The following is a 23,364-nucleotide window of genomic DNA, read 5'->3' on the forward strand; positions in this document are numbered from 1 at the left end:
AACCATGGTTTTGTCAGCTAGTCTGATGAAAATGAACAAAAATATCAAATAAGTATATTCAACTCCTTCCTACTGGGGGCTAGCTCTGCCTCTAATAGCACTGACCTCATATACATTATGTTCTAGATTATGAGGTATAAAGCATTGGACTGTATTAAATGAGAAAAAAATGGAAAATACAGTAAATAGGATAATAGTGTCAACTGTATTTTAAAATCAGAATCTTTAGGGTCCTCTATCACATGAAGATGAAGGAAGCAAATGTGATATTCACATAAAAGCTAAACTGGAGAGGATATTGAGTAATACTTCTCCAATTAACTCCACGATGAAAAGTCTCACGTGTGCCTTTATTGATTTTATCTTGTAAACTTAAAACCATTTTTGCAACCCCCAAGACGCTGTGCATCACAGCACACCAATCTTCTGTAAAATATGGGATTATTTTGGGGGGGTGTTGGCCCACATTATTCCTATAGCTTGTCGAGATTTTTCCTACCGGACAACCACAGCTTTAAATGCATCTTTCAGACAAGGCAGTCTGGTCTTGTAATGCATCTTCTGTCATGGCTGAGCTTCCCTTTTAAGTTCAGCAAAACCAAGAATGGCAGCATTGCACACAGAGAAACATCAAAACTGGGAGCAATAAGAGTGGAATCAGAATGCTACAACCTCAGTGCAATGGGCTTTCAAAACCTCTACAGAGTCATCCCGTCAACACCATTCCGGCTTTCACAGCACCTGCACCTTCCCAAACACCCCCAACAACTATGTGCTTTCTAAATAGCTACACTGTTTGCACCCATTTAAAAGTGTTTTGATTGCATTAACATATTCCATTAAAGTAATAAATTTTCAGAAGACAAAACCTGATGTTAGCACTCTGACAGAACTATAAAATCTCTTCAGAACAATGTGTCAGTTATCACATCACCGTTTTATTCACCAAATAGATTATGGAATTGGCTTCATCCACCTGCTTCTGACAAGTACCTTAGCTGCTGTTTTTATTTTGGCTGTTAAGTCTGAAGCAGTTAAAGAAAGTGGTATATCAAGTATCAGAGATGCCTCTAGCAACAACTAGAGCCTCATTCCATTTGTCACCTTACTTGCATTGCCCTTTCTGATGCAGTAGGGGATGTTCTCATAGTTTATGGTGATCTTGTCATATACAGTTTCCACTGACAAGTCAACACCGAGGGCTGTTATTGCTGCAAAGAGGGGAAAAGCCCAAGGTTCCATTTGCTGAAATCTGTTGATTGCAGAACTGCACATCCACACTCCATCTTTGCCAGCTGCCAGTCCTCAGTGTGCACAGCACGGGAACAGAGAGCTGATCCTGCCATGCCCACACTGCAGGGGGGCTCCAGCTGCTGTGCAGCCTCAGCCTTGGTTTATCAGGAGGGACTTTGTTCCTGGCACAGCAGCAGCACGTTCAAGTGCCTACTGCAACACTCCAAATGCAGACAAAAAGCTCCAAACACCCAGTAAAGCAAATGTGTATCAAGAAGAAACATTTCTGCTCCCTAAATCATCTGTGCAGATGCAACCCATGCACATCCAGCAGAAAACAGCACTGTTACATCCTAGCTACATATGTTAGCAGGGACAAATGCCATTTCACTTGAGCATATGAGAAGTAAGAAAGAATTAGGTGAGTTTGTTCTTAAACAATAGTGATGATTATATTAAAAGGACTAACATAAACAAGAAATATAATTCATGTCTAAACATCTCAACCATAAATATTCAGCAAGTCTCCCAAGAGTTGGACATAGTACTAATGCTCAGTACAACTGGATTAGGCTGTAGGACAGAAACTTTCTGACAGAAACCACACTAAAGCAAGGGCAGGAGCACAACAGCAGCCAGCTCTCCAGCAGAAACAACACCCATACAAAAGAGAAGAAAAGAACTTGAAAAATACACTGCCCACACAAGGCTCACCTGAACATCAGTGAGGCCAGAGGATTCCATGATGTATTTTATGTTGTAGTCATCTCAGACACAAAAATAAAGATAAATGACAAGCAGTAGCATCTTGTTGGAATGCAAGTTTTCCAGCTTCCTTTCCTACTTTCCACATATGAGTTTTCTCAGTCACATAGCCCATACCTCTCCCACCAGGTGGCTGATAAGAATGTTCCAGCTGTCTACAAGCAGCTCAACAGCATCAGTGAGCTAAACCTTTTTTTCCTCTTTTGAGTGTATTCACAACCTAGCTATCACCTAAAACAGGCAGGCTTATATAAAATAAACAGTTAATAGAACTTTTACAGAGAACAGAAACACACTGTATGCCCTAACAGACCTCAGTGAACACATTTATTGTAAAACCAATATTCACATCACAACACCTGTCTTAATAAATCCATTTGTCTGGTTAATCATTCCTTTTAATTTCTAAAGATACCACAACAGTGGCATCATCATCAGTATGAAAGTAAAAACTGGGAAGGGGAAATAGCTGTGTGAAATCTGTAGGTGTGCCTACAAGCCAACTTTACAAATAGGATTTTAAAATATAAGAACAGTAAGGAAAGAGGATAAGCCCTAACTTAAACATTTATTCTTCAAGTTTCATTGCATTAAATTTTACTTTTCAGTAAACAGAAAGCCCATTACTTTTAAAAGACTTCAGGAAAAAAGGAAAACATGCCAAAGCAGGCTTGTGTGTGTGCATACATCCACAGTCCAGACTCATGAGGTACATGACAAATCTAATTCTCATTTATTGGCAGAAAGCATAACAAGGCAATGAATATTTGCCTTAAACCAAAAGACTAACAGAGCCTGAGACTTCTTTTGTTTCCTCTACCTGACAGATGCAAGTATATCCTCAAGAAACTACACAAGCATGAGAATAAGCAGATCAGTTCCATTTCAGGTTTTGTCATTAACTTAGGGTATAGGTTTGAGGACCTGATTTTTTTTTTCAGTTGACCCATGTAATTATCATTATTTTTCCTACCCGCTGTACATTAAAAATGCTCCTATTACACTTACTCATGTTCACCTTTTTTTTTTTCATTTACACCAAAAAAATTGCCAAAGGCTCCACTAACAAAATAGGAAGTCTGCTATTCCACTAACTGGGGGAGGAAGACAGGGGTGGGAAAAAAAAAAAAGAAAAAAGAAGCCAGCAAACTCCAGCCAACGAACTCCTCAATCATATGTAAACACACAAGCATTTCTCCAACTTTAGCCCAAACTCTACCACTGTGACACTTCTAACAAATTCCCCAATCACTATACATCTGTGGAGTCAACACTGGTCCCCAACCCGGTAAAAATTTGCCATTTAAGCATTACATAAGTGTCAAGTGGCACGGGACGAAGGATTTCTCTATAAAGGAGAAGGTAAATATTCTCCGACAGAGGTGGTAGGACGTCTGGAGCGTGGTTAAACAAAGCGGGTCGCGTTATTTCACACTTGCGCTGCCACCCGCTGGACATTCAAAGTATTCCCACCCAAAAACCGCGCCCGAAACACGGGTATTTCTTCGCTGTGCTCAAGTGCTTCGACCAATTAGTGACCCCTCTCTTTCTGTGCCCGGACATGAACTGTAAGCACAACATTCACCCCGTGTAGAAGTTTCTTTCTAGACTTTGATACGATTTTAAATCGAAGACCACCAATTTAATTCTCCTGAGGGATGAAGTCTTTGCTGTTAAGAATATGTAACACATACAGGCATGGGTTTCTGTCTATAAGGATATGCTGTTATCTAAAGGAATATAAAAGCACAAGACAGTCCTTTGGCGTTCCTCAAGCATATGTTTGTTTTCAAACTCTTAACGGTAATCATTTTGAACTAAAGCCTCGTAATGTTTGTTATTCAGGATCAACAAATTGTATAAACAAACAATTTGCAGACCAATTCTGTTACTAGAACATCTCGTCTCTGTCCCAGCCAGGGGAAAAAACAGTTTGTAGCATTATGTGCTTATGTTCTTGACCTGATTTAATGCCAGGATCAGAGATGCTGATTTTGCCAAATATATCTTCCAGTTGAAATCTGCACAAGATATCTAACTCAAAGCCCACAGTACGTGAATATATGTCTGTCTAGGGCACTAGGGAATAAAAAAAAATTAGGTCTTCAATCAGTTATTTAGAACTGAAGCTACTTGAACAGGTAAATTCTGTTTAAAGTTCTGACATTAAATCAACATAATTTAGTTCCAAGAATTGATTCCAGCTCTTCCACAAACAGCAAATTATTTTTTCTTATAGGAGCTGTCAAAAAACAGAATCCTGTGAAATGTCCTCTGAGTTTTATGCTTATGTTGCAATAAGCATTCTACATTTGTAATGTGACAATTAAAAGACCTCCTCACTCTAACACATACAGTATTAACTGTGTGTGTATAAGACAAATACTACGTGACAATCAGCTCTTTCATGAATAATTCAAATCCAAATTAAGTTTTGAATGTTTCCATTTAAATTATGGGGTAGTGTAACATGATAATCACTATGTGAAATAACTCTAGGCCAGCAAGAGGGAAAAAATGTGCCTTTTCTATTTCTGTTAATAAATGTGGTCAATATCCTGCAAATCCTCTTCGAGGCAGGGTCAAGTTGCTCCTGTTTAGTCTTCAATTCAAAATTATTTCCTCTTAAAAAGCCTGCATTCACATTAAAAATGTAACATAAGTTTTAGAAAGTACAAGCACTGTTCATGGTGCATCACCACTTCTCTATGCACACAACTTTCTAATTCTCTTGCATCACAACTAAAAGGTCATCTCTCAGCATAGAAAATGCTAGCAAAGTAGCTGACCCATGGTTTTACTAGTTTTCATGAAAAAACAGAAAACATTGATAAAGCACAGTAATATATTGCTCAGACAGCAGTACTCAGACAAATATGCAATTCACAAGGAATTAAGACAGACAAATTTACGCTTAGAATAGAGTCTAAAAAAAATAAACCATCTAAAACAAATTACATTTAAAAAAAACTTAAAGCCTATTTAGTATATTGGTGTTTTTCAATTACTTAATGTATGGCCTACACTACTCTTCATGGCATTGCACAAATATTTACTTTGCCTGTTGTCAAATAATCACATGTCTCCAGTTTCCAGATAGCATCTCAGTTAACTTTTGGCTCTTACTCACCTCTCCCCATCTCTGCTGCTCATGACACTCACCTTCAGAAGCTCAACCAGCTCTACTCCTCGGAGCACTCACCCTTGGGAAGGGCAGCCCAGCTGGTTTGTGTTTCTGCTGCTGACTCTAAAAACGCCTCTTCTACTGGTTTTCCTTAGGCAGAGGTGCAGGTGCAGGGTCTCTGTTGTCCTCAACTTCCCAGCACCGGGCTGAAAGCAAGGGTGGGGTCACTGAAGAACTGTAGCGAGCACCAGCTGGAGACACCCGCCCTGCCCCTTGGGGAGGAGCAGCTGCTCAGGGTGGGATGTCAGGGCCATGGCACCACCAGGAAGGAGCTCCCACCACAGCTTATGCCCACACCTTCTGTCCCAGCCCTACCATATATCCCAACTGTATGTGGATAACTCTTTTCCCATTCCCATTCTGCTTTTTGGCTTAGTTCCTGGCCAACAGATAACAAGGTTGACAATGCAACACTTTTTAACCACGTGTTCTTATGTCTAAAACTTAAATATGAAAATAAATTATAAATAATGTATACCTAAGTGCATTAAAAACAGTTAAAAATACTAACATTTTCACATATCATTGTATACAATGGTTGGTTATTCTGACACAGTTAAGTACCTGGACATATTTTCTTGGAAAAATAAATGGCTAGGAATATACACACACCAGTACTCTCAATTTAAAAAGTGTATTTCTTTTTGTTTCATTCACCAAAAATACATTTCAGAGAAATGTTGCATTGTAATTATATAATCTTAGGGCATTAAAATGTTATTTATCATTACTTTATTACTAAATAAACAAAGACTATCTCACATTTTATTTAAAAACAAAACAAAACAAACCCAAGTACCTGAAGAACTCACTAGCCATCTTCTTTGTTGTTTGGGTTCTTCCTGTCATTTGGAAAGCAAAAAATACATTGATCTTTTCTGTGTGATTAACATATTCCCCCTGAAAAATAATACATTTTAAAATGGAATTGTTTGAACTCTTATTACATTAATTCATGCAGGACAACATTAACTGCATACAGAGCTCGAGGTCAGGAGGAATAATTACCTGCTCATATTCAGGTTCACTATTATGTTTCTGTGTAAAGTCCTGTGAAAAGTTTGGACTGTGATGTTTGGTTCTATATGAGCAAGGGTTAGTTTGTGTGTGTTTTCAATACACCACAAAATTCACAATACCTCCTTTAGGCTACCTAATGCCATTACTTTCCCATTTCTGTCCTCCCTCTTTTTGTTTTCATCTTGGTGAACGCTGTATTTACAACTTGTGCAATAGTTCTTTAAATTTGCTGTTTTGTCTCAATGTCTAGTGAAAAGAAAATAAAATATATTAATTAAAAAAATTTAAAAACAAGACTATATAATTTCCAGGTTCGCATATTAATAAAGGTATACATTTGTCATATATTTTCCTTAAGTACAGTTATTTTCTTATTATTTGACTACTATTTGAAAAAATTACCATAAACAGGACTAATTAAGAAAACAAATAGGTGCTGTCCCTGAATCATTTTAACATACTGCCTGTGTTTATGTCCATTATGCACTATTTTCCAAACACTTTCGTATTGCCCCATTTATTGAGTGGTAGATTACCCAGCTCTTACATTAATGATAAACGTTTATTTTACAGACCTTGTTACGGATACTTTTCTTTCACAATTGCTTTCCGTTGTTTGCAAGAGTTTGTTTCTGAACATCGAACATTTGTAAACATTTGTAAACATTTTTAAACATTTGTAAACATTTGTAAACACTTGTCAGTTGCAAACAATTTCTTTACTGAGGGGACAACTACACTGTCAGAGGCACGATATTAGAATTTCAACTTCAGAAGACACTCTTGTGTTGTGCCCCTGTTAGCAAAGGACTTTACTGCATTATTAGGAAAATATAGCTGTTGCAAAGGAAGTATTAAAGTGCTTTTACATTCATTTTTCACTGCCATTGCCCAGCAGAATTAAACATCCCTCGTCCACAGGTTTAGCTTAAAAAAAAAAAAAAAAAGAGGAGGTAATATATTAAATTTGCCTATATAGCTGCATAGTTACCTCCAATTTTCCATGCATGGATTCTCCCTGAGAAAAAAAATGCTGCCACTGTTTGCAGGGCAAAGCTTTTATAAAAATAAAACAAAACAAATGCTCAACTTCGGGCTGAACATTCCCACAAACATAATGGGAATATACATAGCCACATATCTGTCATTAAATACAAGGAACACAAGTTCCCTTCAGTCAAAAGTGTTAAATAATCTCTCGACTTGGTCGTATTTCTACCATTATTACAGCAAGCGGCTAAGAACGTTTAGTTTTTATGAAACCCTGACAGACTACCAGCTCCTGTTACTGTTGTTAAAACGCTTAAAGGACACGCCAAAGAAACTCCAACACGACGCTGGAACTACTGAAACAAATATGGTTTAAGGTGAAGCAGAACCGCCCGCTGTGAGGGAGGAGACGCTGCTCCCGAGCACCGCCCGCCTCAGGCCGGCCCCGCGGGGCGAGGGGACACCCCCGGCACAGGGGCTGAGAGGGACACTCGGTAACGGGGGGGCTGAGGGGGATTCTTCGTTAACAGGGGCTGCCGAGGGGGACCCCTCGTTAAGAGATGCTGAGGGGGACATCGTTGACAGAGGGCGCTGAGGGGGAGTCCCCGTTAACCGGGGTGCTGATGGGGAGTCCTCATTAACAGGGGGTGCTGAAGGGGACACCCGGTTAACAAGGGTGCTGAGGGGTATCCCTCGTTAATACGGCGTGCTGAGAGTGACTCCCCGTTAATACGGCGTGCTCAGAGTGACTCCCCGTTAACGGGAGCTGAGCACCGCTGAGCTATCTCTAGGAAGCGAACCGGGCACCAAGCGCCGCCCCAGAGCGCCACAGCCCCGCCTCCCGGCCCCGGAAGGATCTCCGGGCGCCCCGTCAGCCGCCCCTGCTGCTCATGCGCAGCGGGCGGGGCCGGCGGGGCAGGAGCCGCCATGGTTTACATCTCCAACGGTGAGGGGCAGGGACAGGGACTGGGGCGCCGGGCGGGGAATGTCTGGGCAGTGACCGGGCAGCGACCGCGGGCCCCGGGCCCGCTGCCAGGGGAGCCCGGAGGGGCCCGGCCTTGCCGGTGTCGCGTCCCCCCGCGCTCCCCGCGGCCTGCGCTGAGCTCGCCGGCTTCTGAACTGCGTTTGGGGACTTTGAAGGGGCCGAGCGTGGTCTGCGAACACCGGGAGCGTAACAGAACAGCACTTAAGCAACATGCGGGGAAACCGCCGCTGCACCGGTACTTTTTATAGGTTTCCTGGACGCAGAGCCCGTTTGGCGATGGTGAGCCCAGTAGTTCGAGTGCTTGGTCAATAAATTATCTCTAGGCAGTGAAATTCGCCGCCGTTGCCCATGACGTGAAGTTTCTCATTTGTAAATTCTGGACTCAGCAGATATGCTGGGGTGTACTGTGCTGTGCAGTGTCACACACTGAACATCACAGGATGTTTTGTGTCTGGATATGTTACAGGACAAGTTTTGGATAACCGGAGTCGGGCTCCTTGGAGTCTGTCATCTATAACAGATTTCTTCTGGTCCATAGCAGATTTTGTAGTTCTGTTGTAAGTACAAGTTAATTCTTTTGGTAAGCTTTGTTTTAGATTTGACATAGGTAGAAACTACTCAGTTCTATCAGTAACACAACAATAAAAGGGTTGTTGTGTTTACTCTTTAGCATTCTCATCTATAAATAAAGTTTTATTTACTAAGCACTGCAGTAGTATTAATAAAAAGTGCATGAAAAGTGATGCTAACTTCTTGGAAGTTCAAATGAGTTTTCTTACATTTCATCTATGCAAAAAAGAAAAAGCATACACTTTTGTTAAACAGCTAATGTCTAATAGCTGATCTAATAATTAAGCGGTTACTTGGAGAATTTCTACTGGTGACAAGAGGTCCTGGCTATGTAAAAATAATCACACAGCAGTAATGACAAATTTATGGCCCCAGATGAAAGCCAGTTAAGAAACAGAAAGTTCTTGTGATGTGTTCAACAGTTCTTGATTGTTTCAGCTACAAGTTTATACTTAATGCATTTCTTGCATATTTACCCAAAAATGAGATTTTATAGTTTGAGCCTCACTGTAATTTGGAATTACTTCAGGTTTTAGTTTGATATGTAGGAGAAGAATTGCCATTCATTCCTTAACATACTTAATGTTTTTCAGGCCATTTCTTATCTTGCAATCCAAAAATAGATAAATTATATCTACCAGTCAATTCACCTAACTCTTGTTTTATTTTTCAGTTTCCAGAGCATTATTCAACCAGATTTGAGAAGAAGAGGTTATACATCTTCCTCCTATTCAGGATACAATGACAGAAGAGGGTATTTTTTTCATATTCACACCAGTTCTGATTTTTTTTTCCTATCTTAGCAAAGTCACATGAATCTGAGTAGATTAATTGGGTTGTGTAGGAAGACTAAAATGCTTATCTGTATTATTGTTGATAACAATACACAGCTTTGGACAGCTTGAAAAATAATATAGCCTAACGCACTCTGAAACTATTAAAGAATTATAAAAGAATTTTTTTGAAAGTGGGGTTAGAAACTGATTTTTTTTCCAAGGTTCTAAGTAAGTACTGTCATTTAGAGACAGCGTTATATTTCTAGTGTAAAAGTTTAATGACAATAGAATTGCTTTCTTTTCAGGCCTCCAGCAAATCCTCGCCGTAGGATGGGTCGAATAAATCACTGGGGTGGAGGCCCCAGTCCACCACCAATGGCTGGGGGTGGATGAGGAAGGTAATTCCCAATCTGCTCTACCCTGCTTTCAATATTGGGGAGTTTCATAATTACAATAATCAAGGTTAAGGTATAACTTTTGCAGAAGTTACCAGAACAGGCAGATAATCAAAATGGTAGATACTTACCATTAAAGTGGAGGAGAAAAGGGAGGGGGAAAGGATGTTAAAAGATTTTGGGTCAGAAATGGTGGCTTTTAAGTGCACAGAAGTGGATATACAAAGTGTTAGCAAAGATTTTTGAACACAGCTTATAAAAAATTATTTATAGCTTTTCATTTTTTTTGGCTGCTAATTTAAAGTCCTGTCCAGATAAGAAGCAATTAAAACTTTCTTTGCATTTCTAATAATTAATAACATATAGGGGTTTTTTATTTTAAATAGATACCTAATAGAAAAGAAGGAAAATAATAAAATTGTTAAAAGACTTAGTAAAAATCTTTTTTTTTTCCTATTACAATGATATAGCCATATAAATCTTGAATTCCAGTAAAGTATAAAAATCAGAACTGCTTAAAAATGGAGGCAAGAGCCCTGGTCTTTAAATTTCTTTCAGCTGCCTGAACTTTAATTCTGTTTTATTAGTTATTTTGGCTAGTCAGAGTTACATCTAACACTGTGTGTATATACAGTATGGTTTAATTTACTTCAAGACCTAAGTAAACAATCCTTGTCATCAATCACTCCTTATTGTTACCATCACAAAAGTGTTACCATCACTACCTGTAAGTCTAATAGGGAAAAGTTAGTTCATAACCAAAAAGCACATACACCAGTATTTCAGTTCTCTAGAAAAAGGATAAGCTTCTTTGATGTTTTAGGGGTTTATTTTTCTTTTTTTGACTGGACATGAGGCCAGCAAAGACTCTGGGGGTGGCTTTCGGGTAATCACAGCAATGTGTAACCTGCTCAGGAGTAAAATTTGAAAGTCTTTAGCATGTGTCATCTAGCTAAATTAAAAACAGTTTTATTTTAAAATTATTACTTAATTTTATCTCACAAAGAAAGGCCTTGTTGTCTTTAAATGTACTGCAGTTGCTTTATCTTTTAGGTAAATCCCTGCTGAAGAGGCAGGCACAAGTGTACACATTTGCAAGATGAAAGGAAGAAGAGTTTAGTGGTGGACCAAATGAGTTTGAATATTGTGAATGTGTACATCTGACTGGAAACTGTTCTGTGATATAAGCAGATTAATGAAGTTGTACTGGGAACTCCTTCAAGGATCCAGTGTAACTGAACCACAGTTTTATTAAATACGTGTTTACTGTCTAAAGTCTTTGTATAGTTTCTGAATAAGTAATAATTAAATTATATTTGGCTTGTCACAAGGCTGACTTTCTCATCATTTTTAGAAACCAAAGTACAGTAAGTCCTTAGCTATTCAAATGAGAAAAAAATACATATTTATAGTTGATACAGATGGTCCCTCAAGAGCCAAACTTAAAGCAGGGCTTCCTAAGAAGTTTTGTATTTACTCTGTCTTTGTCAGGACAAACATTCTGTACTTTACTGTATTGTCGTGGTATTAATGACACTCTAAAAGCACTTTAAAAATGCAGTTTACAAATTACTTTGTTTTACAGTCCTTGCCTTTTACAAACTTGCTTCCTTAAGGCCCATAATGGGTTTTATAAACACCTCTTGAAACAGCCTCCTTCTCCATTATAAACTTACTCAAATGTATAAGCCTATTTACTGTACAAATTTCAGTAAAACTTTGAGGTTTTTTTCAATAAAATTAGGTCTTGGGTTTAGTACATGAAGAAAAAGGTAGTGAACTGAAATACTGTGTGCTAATGCAGAAAGTTATTTTCTTTCAGACAGTAACTACCTTTTATCTATTTTACTCCATTTCAGGATGGGAGTTTCTTACTGTTCCTGGGGCTCATTTGGATTTGGTTTGTTGGGGGATTTTTTGTTTGGTTAGTTTTTGGGGGTTTTTTGTTTTGTTTAGAGAGGGCTAGATCTATTTGAGAAAACATTAGCTGACAAGAATCTAGATTAAATTATTTTCTACAAGGTGCCACTGCAAAATTTTTACTTAAGCCTCTCTATAAATCTCTTGTTAAGGAAACTTTCCTATCTAACCATCCAGGAGCCACTCTGGCAGTCACACCCACACCACCTGAGCTGGGATTGAGGCCCCTTCACAGCAGGTGGTTCCAGTGAGCCCATGGGTGCCCTACTTGACTCCCCACACAGCCCACTCAACACACAGACCAGGTCTCCTTACCAGCTCGACCCTAGGTTTTCCCATAGGAGAGTCTCGGACATCTGGATCCTTCAAATAATTTAATGTTTGTGCAATAAGTAAATAACAGCTCGAGCTGGTGCCTCCGAGGAGGAACCCCGAACAAAGGAACTCCTGGGCTTTTATGTGCTCGCAGTCTAAGCAGTGGAATATCTGGCGGCTGGCGGCTCCTGCCGTGTCTCCGAGTGTCTCCTCACCTGGCCGGGCCGCTCATCCCCGTGCCCTCTGTTGTGCAAAGGGTCGGCAGTTCACGGCCTCTTGCCTCGGGCTCCCGTCCCCCAGAGCTCACCCTGCAGCTCGCACTGGACCTGCAGCCGGAGCCGCCTGCACTGAGTGTATTGCCCACCTCTAGAGCAGGAAATTAAAACACCCGACAGCGCCCCTCGGTTAACAGGCCCCTCCAGCGCCTCCCACTCCTGCTACGCGTACCCAACACAGAGTTACCACCTTTCGACTTGCTGTGTTAACAGCATCCTTCAGCCTTAAAACCCAGCTCTTCCTCAGCTCCACGCAAACGTCCCACGTGCAGAGCTCACAGAGGAACTTGCTGCCCACGCACCAGGTGTGTACAGGTAGACTGGCCATCGTTAGCTCTTCACAGGTGCACCGCGTACATCAGCTGTGCTGCGCTCTTAACACAGAGGCGTATTTTAAGCTGTTGGGGGGCTCTGTCACCCCTCCTGCAGTCCCACCAGCAGTAACCGCCCAGCTCAGCATCGGCTGCTGCTCCCCAGGCTCCCTCGTTGCCGCCGCTCGGCCCCTCAGCGCGGGGGCCGGGGCAGCCGCTGTCCCCCGCACCCGCTGCAGCGGAGCCAACCGGGGGCAGCGCCAAGAGGCTGCCGAGCCGCCCTCGAGCCGAGGGCCCCGGTACTTCCCGAGGGGCAGCGGTGCCCCCTCAAGCCGAGCCCACCCCGGTACCTGCCCAGGGGCGGTGCCGGGCGCGGGTCCCGCCCGGCGCCGCTCGGCCCCGGCAGACGTAACTTCCGCTCGGCCCCGGAAGATGCGACTTCCGCTCGGCTCCGCCAGACGCGGCTTCCGCCCGGCCGGAGCATGACCCAGGCGGAGAAGGGCGAGGCGGAGAACGGGAAGGACAAGGAGCGCGACCGGGAGCGGGAGCAGCGCGGCGTTAAGCGGCCCATCGTCCCCGCCGCCGTGCCCGAGTCCCTGCAGGAGGTGAGGCCCGGCCGCGGCCGCTCAGAGCTGCGCTTCCTCCCCTCCCCGCTGGGGCGGGCCCGGCCCGGGCTCGGCCTTTTAAAGGCCTGGGGGGGGAGGGCGGGGGGGGGCGTGGAAGCGCAGGTGGGCTCCACGTGGGCGTAGGGAGAGCTCCAGGACGGTGCGGGAATTCTGTCTCACTCCGTGCGCGTTGTGCTGCTTTCAGCAAATACAGAGCAACTTCATCGTGGTGATCCACCCCGGCTCGACCACCCTACGGCTCGGGAGAGCCACGGACACTTTGCCCGCGGGCATCCCGCACGTCATCGCCCGGCGGCACAAGCAGCAGGGCCAGGCGGCCTACAGGGACAGCTGGCTCCTCAGGGACGGCCTCAATGTAAGCCGGGAAATACCGCGGCGCGGCCTCCCGGACCGCTAAAATCCGTGTGTTCGTTCCCCACCTCTGTTGCATCTTTGTATAGTGCATATCTTCCCCTCATACTCTGTGTTTTTCCAGAGGAGAATACATCTGAAGTTCCACTTTTTTTTCATGTTTTTAATGCGCTGTCAATAGGTTTGCACCAGTCTATGATTGAGTTCTGTTTGATTTGTTTGTAATGAACTAAATCTAATAAATTGATAGATTGAGGGTTTATGCATGTTGATTTCCCTGGCTGTGGTCTGGTACCACACTGGGTATTTCTTTTGATAGAATGCCAGCTGTAGGATTAAAATTGGACTTCTCCATTTGTGAATGTATTGGTTGCAAGTTGATTTGTGATTTAGATAACACAGCAAGTAGTTTTATTCCAGCCTGCTTAAAAAATAGATCTAGTGGTCTTATTCTTAATCTGCATCTGTAAAAAAATAAAAATTAATCAAATTTATGTCTCTAATATTAAACGTCAGATTTAAATAATTGAGATCTATTTAAACATTTTTGCTTGTACTTGATATTTCTGTAGTTAAAAAATGGCCTGACTGCATCATTTCAGAGATGAAGTCCAGCAGCCACTCCAGTCACTTAAAAGATTCAAGTTGATTTCAATAAATAAGTGTTAGGAACTCTAATATAAAAAATAATTTCTTTAAAAATAAGCATACATTTATTTTGCATTGTACAAATCTCTGTCCTTTCTACAGTCTATCAACCACAGTAATGATTTCATTCTTTAACCATAGCTTCAGTATTACCAGTGTGCAGACATGTAGTTAGAAAGTAAGTATTTACATTGTATATTTTGGGTTTTCCTTAGAAACCTGAAAGCACTGAGCAGAGACAAAATGGCCTTAAAATGGTGGACCAAGCAATATGGTCCAAAAAGATGTCGAATGGAGCGAGGCGTATTCCAGTGTCACCTGATCAGGTAACTCATTCTTAAGATTTTATTGAATTGTTCATTCATATAGTCCTTTGGTGTGTTTTAGTGGACAAGTATAGATGTCCTTTTTACAGCGATTATGGATAATGCTATTGCGCAACCTGTCTCTGAAGATCTGAGAAAATTAAGATTTAAAATGTTTCCTCGAGGGGTGGGGCCAAAGGGGTGTTTCCTTTTTCTTCCTTGCAAAAAAGTGACTGGTGAAATATTTATCGACAGGGTTTGTTTTGATTACATTTCAGGCCAGGTCATACAACAGACAGATGCGACCAGCTATTTTGGACCACAGCTCTGGGGCCAAGTGGACAAACACATCAAATCATCCTGAATTTTTGGTAGGAGAAGAGGTAAGATTTCTTTTCCTGCTGAATGAGGCTTCGTATGTTTAAATGCAACCATGTCAGCAGCAGCCATTTGATACAAGTTAGTATGTACTGCAAGACACATGAAGTTAGCCAAGCAATATGTGAGAAACTTTACTGTGAAGTAATTGAATGTTTGTTATCATTTAGCAAGACCTGAGGGTTTCCCTCATCTGCCTAATAAGTGTCTTGGTTCTTTTGCTGCTAGAAATCAGTGTTTCTGCAGGGACTAGGTGAGAACTTTGTCCATATGGCATAAATCAGAGAAAAGGCAAGAAACTGATAAAAATATCAGTACATGGAATTGCTGCTGAGTAACTAGGTATTCATGAACTTCAAAGAGCTAGAATTATTTTAATTCCTCATTTGAGATAGTGGAAAAATATACTATTTTGTTCAGTAGATGTCCATGGGTAAGAACATTCAAACAATTTAAACAACATATTTAGTGTCTTCAGAATAGTTTCAATCAAGCCCTGTTACAATGAAATCCACTGTATTTCTGTCACATTGATCTGAGTGCTGCTGTATGTCTTATTATATCTGCTTCTGAAATATTTTTCATTCTAATATTTGTTGCTAATTTCGGGGGGAAAGCAATGCATAGATCATCATCTCTTCTTTTCAGGCACTGTATGTTAATCCATTGGATTCTTATAATATACATTGGCCGATTAGAAGAGGGCAGCTGAATCTCCACCCGGGACCTGGTGGCTCCCTCACTGCTGTATTAGCAGACCTTGAAGTTATATGGTCACATGCAATACAGAAATATCTGGAAATACCACTGAAAGACCTGAAGGTGAGCTGTGAACAACACATTTAGGTGGGCTGTATGCCCATAAATGGTACTACTACTATAAATGGAACTGTAAAAGAGAATTAACTTGCTGTTATTGCGAGCCTCTTACTGGTGCTTTTCTTAACAAATACATTCTATGAGCATGGTTCCTAAGACATCATTTGGAACTTTGTCCGTGGCTTTAAGACAAAAATTGTTTATAGAACTTCTAAGGAGGAAGTTTAGAAATGCTGTTATAGACATTTCACAGTCTTAGGCTTCATTCGTTTGGGCTTTTTTATTGACTGTAAAGGAGGCACCTGAGGAAGAGTGGCCTAATACTTGTATAATTCCTTGCCCTTGCCAACCAGGTGTTTTTCTCATGTCTGATGCACTTTTAAACATTTTAGTGGCCTATAAACTATTAGCTTGGCACGGACTTTGAACTCATTTTTTTAAGTATTAAAAACCTTCCCCTTTTCTAAAATTTTGCTTTTTTTAAATAACTTGTATATCGTGCTTTCTTCCTTAGCATCACATGTTCAAGAATGTAAAGAGAAACTTAATTTGAGAGCTGGATTTAATTTACTGTTTTTGTCTTCAGTACTACAGATGCATTTTACTAATTCCAGACATCTATAATAAACAACACGTGAAAGAACTGGTAAATATGATCCTAATGAAGATGGGCTTCTCAGGTAAAACCATACTTGAGCAAGAACTTAATGATTAATTAAGAATTTTTTTTCCTTTAATGCATATTTTTGCACATCAATCCTACTTTGGCTGGGACTAACATCTTCATCTTTTACTATTCACATAACTGTTGTCTCTTTTAAAGGGGCAGAATGGTTGGCTAGTATTGAAACAAGTTTTTTGGTTTGCTGTTACAAATTCTGACTGTGGGCTTCTCATTCAGCTGAGGCAAAAGTAGCAACAGTCTGATTTCTTAAGTATTTCTAAAATGCACGACTTTAGCTCTACAGAGTATTAAGATTCTTAGCCTTCAAAACAAAAGGGTATGATGGAAGATGCTGCTTCTGTCCCCTCTGGGGATGACATGATAGGAAGTTTCAGAGTTGGCTTAAGCACATAAAATGAAAAAATAAAAGCAAAACAACCAAGCAATTCTTAGCTTCTTCTGGATGTTTATTTCCAGACTGGAAAGCCCTCTGATGAAAATTTCCTTTCAGATAAACTTCTGGAAGTTTCTAGCTTGTTTTCTGGAAAGCACTGCTGCATTTTTAACCATCTTGCTTGGATTTCACATGTAGAGAAAACACAGAAAGTCATTACAGAAGGCACAGTAACCCAACCATACTTAATTTAAAATATATCGGAGGAGTAGTAGTACCTTTGGTTCTGCAAAGTCATTTCGTTTTATTAGCTGTGCAAGGAATGAACAGGAAAAGTGGACAAGAATAATAAGTTAAATGATAGAGACTAGGCAAACAGTAAGTTAATTGTAAGATGTTGGAGATTAAAACTGCTGTTGTTTAATAATAGATCAATACAAAGTGCAAACAGTTTCCAAATATTACTCTCAGCAGAATATACACTTATATATTATTGCTTAAACAGTGAACCCATTTAACCTGTTCTACATCTAATCAAAGACATTCATTTTACAAAAAGAGACTTCTTATCTGAAGGAATTAAGTAGGTGGTAAATAAATACTGTGAAAAGAGGGAACGATCTCATGAGATTTAAATTTTGTTCACGTGTGTTTATATAGATTTGATTTGTTTCATCATGTTAAAATGAACAAGCCATATTGGCTATTTTAATTTTTGAGCAGAATGGTACTAGGTGATGCTTTGTTTGAATTCTCACAAGTTTTTGAATAGCAGTAATGGGAACACTACTACCTAGTACTACTCTGTAAAAATGTACTAGCACTGGGATAGAAGTATTTGCGGTGGAATAGGAAGAATACCAAGAAAAAACAAAAAGGTTATTAGTCACCTGATACATGCAAGTCAGAAAGTAGCATTATTAACTCTTGAAGGTGCCATTTTCTCAATAATAATTTAGTAAAGAGGTGAACTAATTATACAGCATAACTGAATTATCTTAATCTATCTAAAAACATTTGCCTTCAAAAAGTAATTCTACTTACTGTCTACAAAGCACAGCTCAATTAAGCTGTTTTTTCCCTTCATTGCTTAGAAGGACAGACTGAAACCTCCAGTACATCTCAGGTTTAAGTGTGGGCTTGTGATACAAATGTACTCATTTGCAAAGTTAAAGGTAGATTGAAAGGAAAATAGAGGGGGAAATTGGACCTTATTTTATAAGTACTTAAAGAGCGTAGCTAAAATGCTAATGGTAATGCTACTTGATTAAAACTAGAAAAAATTAGGAAAACAATTCATATGCATCTGATAACCAAAACCCTGCAATGCCAGCTAAAAAAAAAAAGTTTAGAAGCAAAATAATAATAATAATACAAAAAAGGGTTATTTGAATATAGGCATCCACCCTGCTCTTAGCTTTCTCAGAACTTTTAAAGGCTCACCCAACAAAAAAAATCTCTAAATATCTTTGACTCCCTCTTCATTAAATACAGTCTTTCAGGGCAGAGTCAGACCATTTGCAGATCCTTAAAAGACATGAAAATGTCCTCTAAATGTCAGCAACATGACTGGAGCTTGGCATGAATTTAATATAATTTTTTCTCCTATTGCCAGGAATTATTGTGCACCAGGAGTCTGTCTGTGCTACCTTTGGAAGTGGTTTAAGCAGTGCATGTATTGTAGATGTGGGAGATCAGAAGACAAGTGTTTGCTGTGTAGAAGATGGTGTTTCCCATCGCAACACCAGGTATCTTAGAATATGCAGGATTATTACAAGCATGTACTTAGTTGCTCACCAAAGGCTTGACTTTAAAAAGGAAAAATTTTCCATAAATACCATTTGGTTTTTTTACTGTGAGCCATGTAGCAGGGTCATCTGTTAAAATATGAATCTTAGAGAATTCTGATGTCTTTAAAAAAAACCAAAACAGGCAGAGCTAATCAGAATTGATACTGTGCTCTACCAACTGTGTGAAAGTCATGATCCTAGCATGTTGAACGTTTTCCAAGTAGTCCTTTGCAGCCAGTGTTTCAGCAAATAAACAGAAAAGTTTTCTTCTTCTCTGTGCTTTAGGCTGTGCCTTGCATATGGAGGATCTGATGTGTCAAGGTGTTTTTATTGGCTTATGCAACGAGCAGGATTCCCATATAGAGACTGTCAGTTAACTAATAAGTTGGATTGCCTGCTGCTGCAGCACCTAAAGGAGACATTTTGTCATCTAGACCAGGTGAGAGGGGGAAAATAGTGTGTTCTCCAAGTAAAACTTAAAGAATTCAAGAATAGGTAAATGAAATCCATAGTTTGAAGAGTTTAGTTACTTTTTTTTGTTTCCTAGAGTTTAAATAGATTATGTGGCTTGATAAATATAAAAGAGACAATTTTTTGCTTACGTTGTTTTTGACTTTAGGATATTTCTGGATTGCAAGATCATGAGTTCCAAATTCGGCATCCGGATTCTCCGGCTTTATTATACCAGTTCCGATTAGGGGATGAAAAATTACAGGTGATTTTTTTTTTTTAATTTAATAATGAGAATTGTACTGAGCATTAAGACTCAGAGCCTCACTTCATATGGGCCCAGTACTACTAAACCCATGTAATTTATGGATTGTTCTTAAACTATTCTCATTGGCAGTTCTAAAATTAATTACCAAAGGTATGAAAGGGCCCAATGCAGCACTAGTGGACACACAAGACTTCCTAACTAGCTTTAGTCAGAATGGTTGTAGCTTCAACTGCATATGATGATTATCCTTCAAGTGCAAGGAAGGAATGCTAATTTTGCAAGTTTTTTTCTGCTCACCATTGAATTTTCTAATTTTGTAACAAACTCTATTTGAGTATTTATCATACAATGCCAGAATCTGTAACAAAACTTGTATACACATACAAGTGTATTTGTTGGACTTTTTTAAATTATATGAAGGAAAAGATGCTTCAGTCTGTTACAAACTACTTGGAAAAAAACACCTCTATTTCATTTTGAGTTGTGAGGAAAAATAGAGCCAGGCTTTTCTTTTTTTACAGTAAATGTCAAAAAAAGAAAAACTGAAGAGTAAACTCATACCAAGTCTCTCATTCTTCAGGCTCCAATGGCCCTGTTTTATCCAGCAACTTTTGGAATTGTTGGACAAAAAATGACAACTTTACAACACAGGTCACAAGGTGACCCTGAGGATCCTCATGATGAACATTACCTGCTAGCCACACAAAGTAAGCAGGAGCAGGTGTGTGAATGCTGGTTTTATTTTTCATTAAGTATTACTTAATTAGGGAATAAAATGAGGACTCATTAGCTCATCTCAGAGACCAAAGTTTGTTACCTGGGTCAGAAGTATTAAAGAATATGTTTAGATTAAGGAATTATGGATGTCTAGACAAGTCTTTAATTAGAACTCTGCATTTTCAGAGTCTAAGAAGGCTTCATATTATAGGATTGATCAATCCGATGGAGTTCAAAATAAAACCCTTACTTTGAATGTGGGGATTAAAATAAAAATTAACAGATGAGGTAATAATGCAGTGCTTAACCTTACTGTGCAAAAAGGTGAAGGGAAGTACAATGGGGTTTAGTTAAGTCTTTGTATTGTGTAACCTGCTGAAGATATTTTTGCATTTCTCATAGTTCAGCTTCTTTTCTGATTTTTAAGTCTGCAAAAGCTACAGCTGATAGAAAATCCATGTCAAAGCCTGGTGCATTTGAGGGAGAATTGAGAGGCCAAACCTCAGACATTTCAGAGAGGATCTACCCACAAGAAGTGGAATTGGGGTCTTCCCAGAGTGATTGTATGATATCTGGCAATGATTCAGAGGAACCTTTAACTGCTCACATGTCCAGGAAAACTGCTGTTTCTCAGTTTGAAGGCAAAGCCTTGGGCCTTGACAAAGCCATCCTTCACAGTATCGACTGCTGTGGTAAGAATTACATTTGTACAAGTCTCTAAAAGTCTTCCCAAAAAGAAACGTCAGTGTGGATTTATGTAACCCCTGTATTTTACTGAATATAAAGACATATGTCCCTAAATTTTATCATCTCGAGAGTAGCTACACTGTTTCTTACACTTGCATCTTTGTTGAAGTTTCTTGAGCTACATGTTTGGAATCTCCAGGGAATAGAAAAAGAAGTTTAAAATCAAACATCAGTTTCCATTCTGGTTTGACTTGTGCTAAATAAATTGTAATACAAATACAGACCATATTAACTTTAAAAACTGCAGATATTTCTATATATCCATTCATTCCAGCATCTGATGATACAAAAAAGAAGATGTACAGCTCCATCTTAGTAGTGGGAGGAGGCCTTATGTTTCATAAAGCTCAAGAGTTCCTTCAACACCGAATTCTAAACAAAATGCCACCTTCTTTCAGAAGAGTTGTTGAAAATGTTGAAGTCATCACAAGACCTAAGGTAACTATTAACTGAGAGCTAAATGGTCAATCAATTATGATTGGTCAAAATCTTTGAAAAATTAAAAGTAAAAAATTCTGTCAAAACCACAGAGTAGTTGAATATCTGAGATTTAGGAGAGCTTTCAGCTTATCACATGGCACTGGCCAGTTAGAGGCAGGAAGTTAAAGGCAGAGCAAGAGTGTTACTGGTATGGATCACTGAAGTGTTTATTAGCCAAAGGCCCTATTCTTAAAGAAACAGTTAGTACTAGCCTGTGAAGTTAACCTGTCTCCTCAGCAAGAAATTGTGATGTATTTTTTTTTTTAAATTAGTATTAAGGTAAAAGAAAACATGGCATTAAGATCAATTTTCATTTGGCATTAATCAGGCAAAACTTGTAAATTTAAAACTTGAGTATATTTGAGAGCCTCCACTGCTTAAGGCAGAATTTTCATGACATGCCTAAAAGGCATTTTAAAAAAAAAAAGTGACTTCTCAAAATATCTTAAAAATTCTTTACATATTTTTATCTCACTATTTTTTCCAAGATAATATTGAAAAACCCTTTCTCCTCCCCAACCTCCCAGGATTCTAAGTGGTGAATAGTGTTAGAAAAAGTAGGATACAACTTTGGAGAACTCTGCAAAATCAGCCCAGTGATTGTGTGCAATCTGTGTTTTGAATTTAGGATATGGATCCACGCTTAATTGCCTGGAAGGGAGGTGCAGTTTTGGCCTGTCTTGACACAACTCAGGAGCTCTGGATTTACCAGCGGGAGTGGCAGCGCTTCGGTGTCCGAATGCTACGAGAACGAGCTGCATTTGTGTGGTGATGGATGTGGCTGCAGTGGAACCTGATTAACTCAAGATTCCTTTCCCCAAATGCCCCCTTTTTTTTTTTTTTTCCAGTACAGATGTATTGATCTTCTGCTGCTATATATTTTTGTATTTTATTAATATTGACTTCAACTGAGATTTTTCCAGAAGTGTTGCAAAAACAATCTTACTGAATGCACGTGACTTCAGCATTGCTACACTTCAACTTTGGAATTGTAGGCATTGAATTCTGTGTACAGAGTACCACAGTCATCTCCAAATTAACTGTATTTATACTGTACAGGTTATGTATATTAAAATTGCACAATGTGGGAACTTTGTATAAAATGTTGATGAGACAGATGTTAAGAAGTTTCATTCCAGGTCCATGGACACAGAAGCAACAGCTGAAGAGTGCAGCTATGGGTTTAATGTCTTACTCTGACTCCTACCCTAACATGACCAGGAGATGAAGTTGTTATATAAGTGATCGTTATGGAAAAAAGTGAAATGACGAATTAAAAGTACAGTTGCTGTTGGTATTTTACTTATGTAATAAAAAAATGTCCTAGTTAGAACAACTGGGACCGATTCATCACTGGATGGGTATAGCCCAAAACTGTGTATTCTATGGCCCTCCATGCCATTTCCCAAAAACTGTTGGGGGGGGGGGGGGGGGCTGCCTGTGGGGGGTGTTCCTGTCCTCATACCCTTTTATGGAATTCCCCGCTCTGAGGGAAGGATTGACCATTTCCTTTTATGGAATTCCCCCGCTCTGAGGGAAGGATTGACCATTCCTGCCTGAACTGGAGAATATATAAACCTGGAGTTTCAGAACTTTTCTACCACTCGTGGGATCCAGAGGAAGACTGCAGCTCACTGATCTCAACCAGACTGAGACCACCACCCTCAACTGGACTGCAATCACCACTTTTGACCAGACTGCAACAGCTCTCCCACCAGCAGGTTTTTCCCCCCCTCTCCCTTTACTTTGGACTCGGGGGGGGCCCAAGGAACACCACTTTGTTCATGCCCCAGGGTGCTGGGTTATACATTTGGGTTTGTGGGTTAAGACCAATTGTCTGTCTGTATAATTGTACTTATTGTACTATTTAAATAAATTGTTATTCTGACTTATCATCTCTCTTTTGAGTTGAGTTCATTTCCCCTGCTGGTTAACTTTTAAACCAGCACAAATAAATTATATTATTCAGTGAAAAGAAAAGAATTTGG

General features: G+C 39.8%; 3 protein-coding genes across 7 annotated transcripts in view; 2 read left to right on the forward strand and 1 right to left on the reverse strand.

Moving 5' to 3' along the window:
* The window catches only part of CACNA2D3 (calcium voltage-gated channel auxiliary subunit alpha2delta 3), a 482,761-nt gene extending 475,115 nt beyond the window's left edge, over window positions 1-7,646 (reverse strand). The window contains exons 1-4 of one of the 3 annotated variants that reach the window (XM_051811537.1): window positions 7,194-7,646; window positions 6,349-6,448; window positions 5,982-6,024; window positions 5,161-5,328 (exon numbers count right to left, since the gene is read on the reverse strand). The gene's annotated coding sequence lies outside the window, so the exon portion shown is untranslated. Of the gene's footprint in view, window positions 1-5,160; window positions 5,329-5,981; window positions 6,083-6,190; window positions 6,229-6,321; window positions 6,449-7,193 lie in introns of those variants that run through there. The other 2 variants (XM_051811536.1, XM_051811538.1) reach the window with 2 other exon arrangements.
* Window positions 7,647-8,008: 362 nt separating this feature from the next.
* SELENOK (selenoprotein K) lies at window positions 8,009-11,248 on the forward strand. Of its 2 annotated transcripts, XM_051811581.1 has the most exons (5): window positions 8,009-8,138; window positions 8,644-8,734; window positions 9,421-9,501; window positions 9,829-9,921; window positions 10,972-11,248. In XM_051811581.1, the coding sequence occupies exons 1-4, from the start codon at window positions 8,120-8,122 to the stop codon at window positions 9,914-9,916; spliced, it is 279 nt and encodes a 92-aa protein (XP_051667541.1). In that variant the 5' UTR covers window positions 8,009-8,119; the 3' UTR covers window positions 9,917-9,921; window positions 10,972-11,248. The 2 variants fall into 2 exon arrangements, with proteins under 2 accessions (XP_051667541.1, XP_051667539.1); XM_051811579.1 differs by lacking the exon at window positions 10,972-11,248 and having other exon boundaries at window positions 9,829-9,925.
* Window positions 11,249-13,152: 1,904 nt separating this feature from the next.
* On the forward strand, window positions 13,153-23,269 carry ACTR8 (actin related protein 8). Of its 2 annotated transcripts, none has more exons than XM_051811553.1 (13): window positions 13,153-13,344; window positions 13,550-13,720; window positions 14,580-14,690; window positions 14,948-15,052; window positions 15,696-15,869; window positions 16,453-16,546; window positions 18,540-18,672; window positions 19,000-19,153; window positions 19,334-19,429; window positions 20,013-20,139; window positions 20,557-20,841; window positions 21,171-21,334; window positions 22,005-23,269. In XM_051811553.1, exons 1-13 carry the CDS (start codon window positions 13,222-13,224, stop codon window positions 22,146-22,148), a joined length of 1,881 nt encoding a protein of 626 aa, XP_051667513.1. In that variant the 5' UTR covers window positions 13,153-13,221; the 3' UTR covers window positions 22,149-23,269. The 2 variants fall into 2 exon arrangements, with proteins under 2 accessions (XP_051667513.1, XP_051667514.1); XM_051811554.1 differs by having other exon boundaries at window positions 13,156-13,344; window positions 20,013-20,153; window positions 20,577-20,841.
* The last annotated feature ends 95 nt before the right edge of the window (window positions 23,270-23,364 follow it).

This window comes from Manacus candei, unplaced genomic scaffold (genome assembly GCF_025592945.1).
Source record: "Manacus candei isolate 608988 ecotype Guabito, Panama unplaced genomic scaffold, ASM2559294v1 h1tg000082l, whole genome shotgun sequence".
Lineage (NCBI taxonomy): Eukaryota > Metazoa > Chordata > Aves > Passeriformes > Pipridae > Manacus > Manacus candei.

Coding starts and splice junctions, on each gene's coding strand:
- ACTR8 (XM_051811553.1), top strand. CDS start 13,222: ATGACCCAGGCGGAGAAGGGCGAGGCGGAGAACGGGAAGGACAAGGAG. Junction 19,154..19,333: donor CATTTTGTCATCTAGACCAG/GTGAGAGGGGGA, acceptor TTTTGACTTTAG/GATATTTCTGGATTGCAAGA. Junction 20,140..20,556: donor TTACCTGCTAGCCACACAAA/GTAAGCAGGAGC, acceptor CTCATAGTTCAG/CTTCTTTTCTGATTTTTAAG.
- SELENOK (XM_051811581.1), top strand. Junction 8,735..9,420: donor GCAGATTTTGTAGTTCTGTT/GTAAGTACAAGT, acceptor TTTATTTTTCAG/TTTCCAGAGCATTATTCAAC. Junction 9,502..9,828: donor GGATACAATGACAGAAGAGG/GTATTTTTTTCA, acceptor CTTTCTTTTCAG/GCCTCCAGCAAATCCTCGCC.